Source organism: Olea europaea, chromosome 15 (genome assembly GCF_002742605.1).
Source record: "Olea europaea var. sylvestris chromosome 15, O_europaea_v1, whole genome shotgun sequence".
NCBI classification, from domain to species: domain Eukaryota; kingdom Viridiplantae; phylum Streptophyta; class Magnoliopsida; order Lamiales; family Oleaceae; genus Olea; species Olea europaea.
This window is the reverse complement of record NC_036251.1, coordinates 30,032,045-30,033,459: the sequence shown is the minus strand read 5'-3', so window position 1 is coordinate 30,033,459 and position 1,415 is coordinate 30,032,045. Positions and strand designations below refer to the sequence as shown.

General features: G+C 31.8%; 1 protein-coding gene across 1 annotated transcript in view; it reads right to left on the bottom strand.

The window, feature by feature from the left end:
* Positions 1-867, bottom strand: part of LOC111411536 (uric acid degradation bifunctional protein TTL) — a 3,535-nt gene extending 2,668 nt beyond the window's left edge. Inside the window, exon 1 of the mRNA XM_023042055.1 lies at positions 771-867. Within this exon, the coding sequence (XP_022897823.1) occupies positions 771-867 (97 nt within the window). The remainder of the gene's footprint in view (positions 1-770) is intronic.
* Between the last annotated feature and the right edge of the window lie 548 nt (positions 868-1,415).

The window sequence follows — 1,415 nt, the reverse complement described above, 5'->3', positions numbered from 1 at the left end:
CACAGATATCAGAATACACTAGTTTCGGTACATTTTTTACTTTATCTCTTTTGTTGAAAAAAGATATCTTGGTCATATTGCCTTCTAAACAAGAATTACAAACTGATAATGGTTCGATTTTAACCAAGTTGAGAGGGTCATCTCTAGTCAATTTTATACTCTGTTAGGATTGATTTGTCCAAGACGCCATAGATATATATCACTAGTATGATGCAACATTTTATGGTCTACAGTTTATAGAAGTAAATTTTATTTCCTATGCGGAATAATTAAATTATAAAGACTATTTATCAAATGCCCAAAGATAATAGGAACTTTATTCATTAAAATGCAATGCGTATCATATGCCAATTTTATCGAATAATTTTGTCCTATTAAATCGGAAATGGAAATCAAAATTCTGCTTTGTTCATGGAACATAATAGCAATATCTAAGAACTAAACTCTTGCCACAATTGAAATGAAAACAATGCTCCTATGTTCTTGCCAAAACTATTGATTTTATGCTAACGATGATTTTGAATTGACATTTATTGAGTTTTTCTTCTTTCTTGAAACACCTGCATTGACATGAGATATGATTAGTGGTTTCAAAATCTATAACTCAAGAATTTGTAGTGTCAACCACTAAATAATACTTAGTAACGAAAAGCCTTACTCGCACTTTGCTTTCTAGTTGGTACGTCTGGGCAGTCTTTCTCCAGTGTCCTTTTCGATCGTAGTTGGAATACTTGAATTATGGCTTTCCATCTACTTTTGATCTTTATTACTCTCATGCTTATTGATAGATCTCTTTCCCTTCTTTCCAAATCTGCCTTTTTGGCTTGCAACTAGAGGAGTCACCAAATAATACACGAGCATCGCCATTGTACCATTAAGATCACTTTCCACATTACAATGCAATCATTAACTTAGTCAATAGTATCTTTATCTTGTGTAAGTGATAATCCATAGTAAACTATGAAAAATTATCAAATAAAGAGTTCAATACAGTATCAAAAATTAAGTATCCTTAATTGATGGTTGAATCCGGACTTTCAGCCATGTTTGAAGTATGCAATCATAGTTAAATTATGAAACTTCATGGAATCTCCAGATTTTTTGCGAATATTCTATAAGGTACAAATGACTATAAAAATGGAATTCCTACTTTGATGATCAAACATGCCATGGAGGGTCTATATGTCATAGGAGGTACTTTCACTTTCAAACATTTTGTTGTAACATGTTTGGCATCAAAATCAAAATAAAACAACTAGCCATCTTATCTGTAGTCTCCCACTCAACATATTCAGACTCTTGGACATGTTACATGGTCTTAGTACGTCCATCAAGATATCCTTTTAGCACAAAGTTAAGTTTATCCACTTTGAGTACGAACATTGAATTACATTTTCAATCCACATAATTTTTTT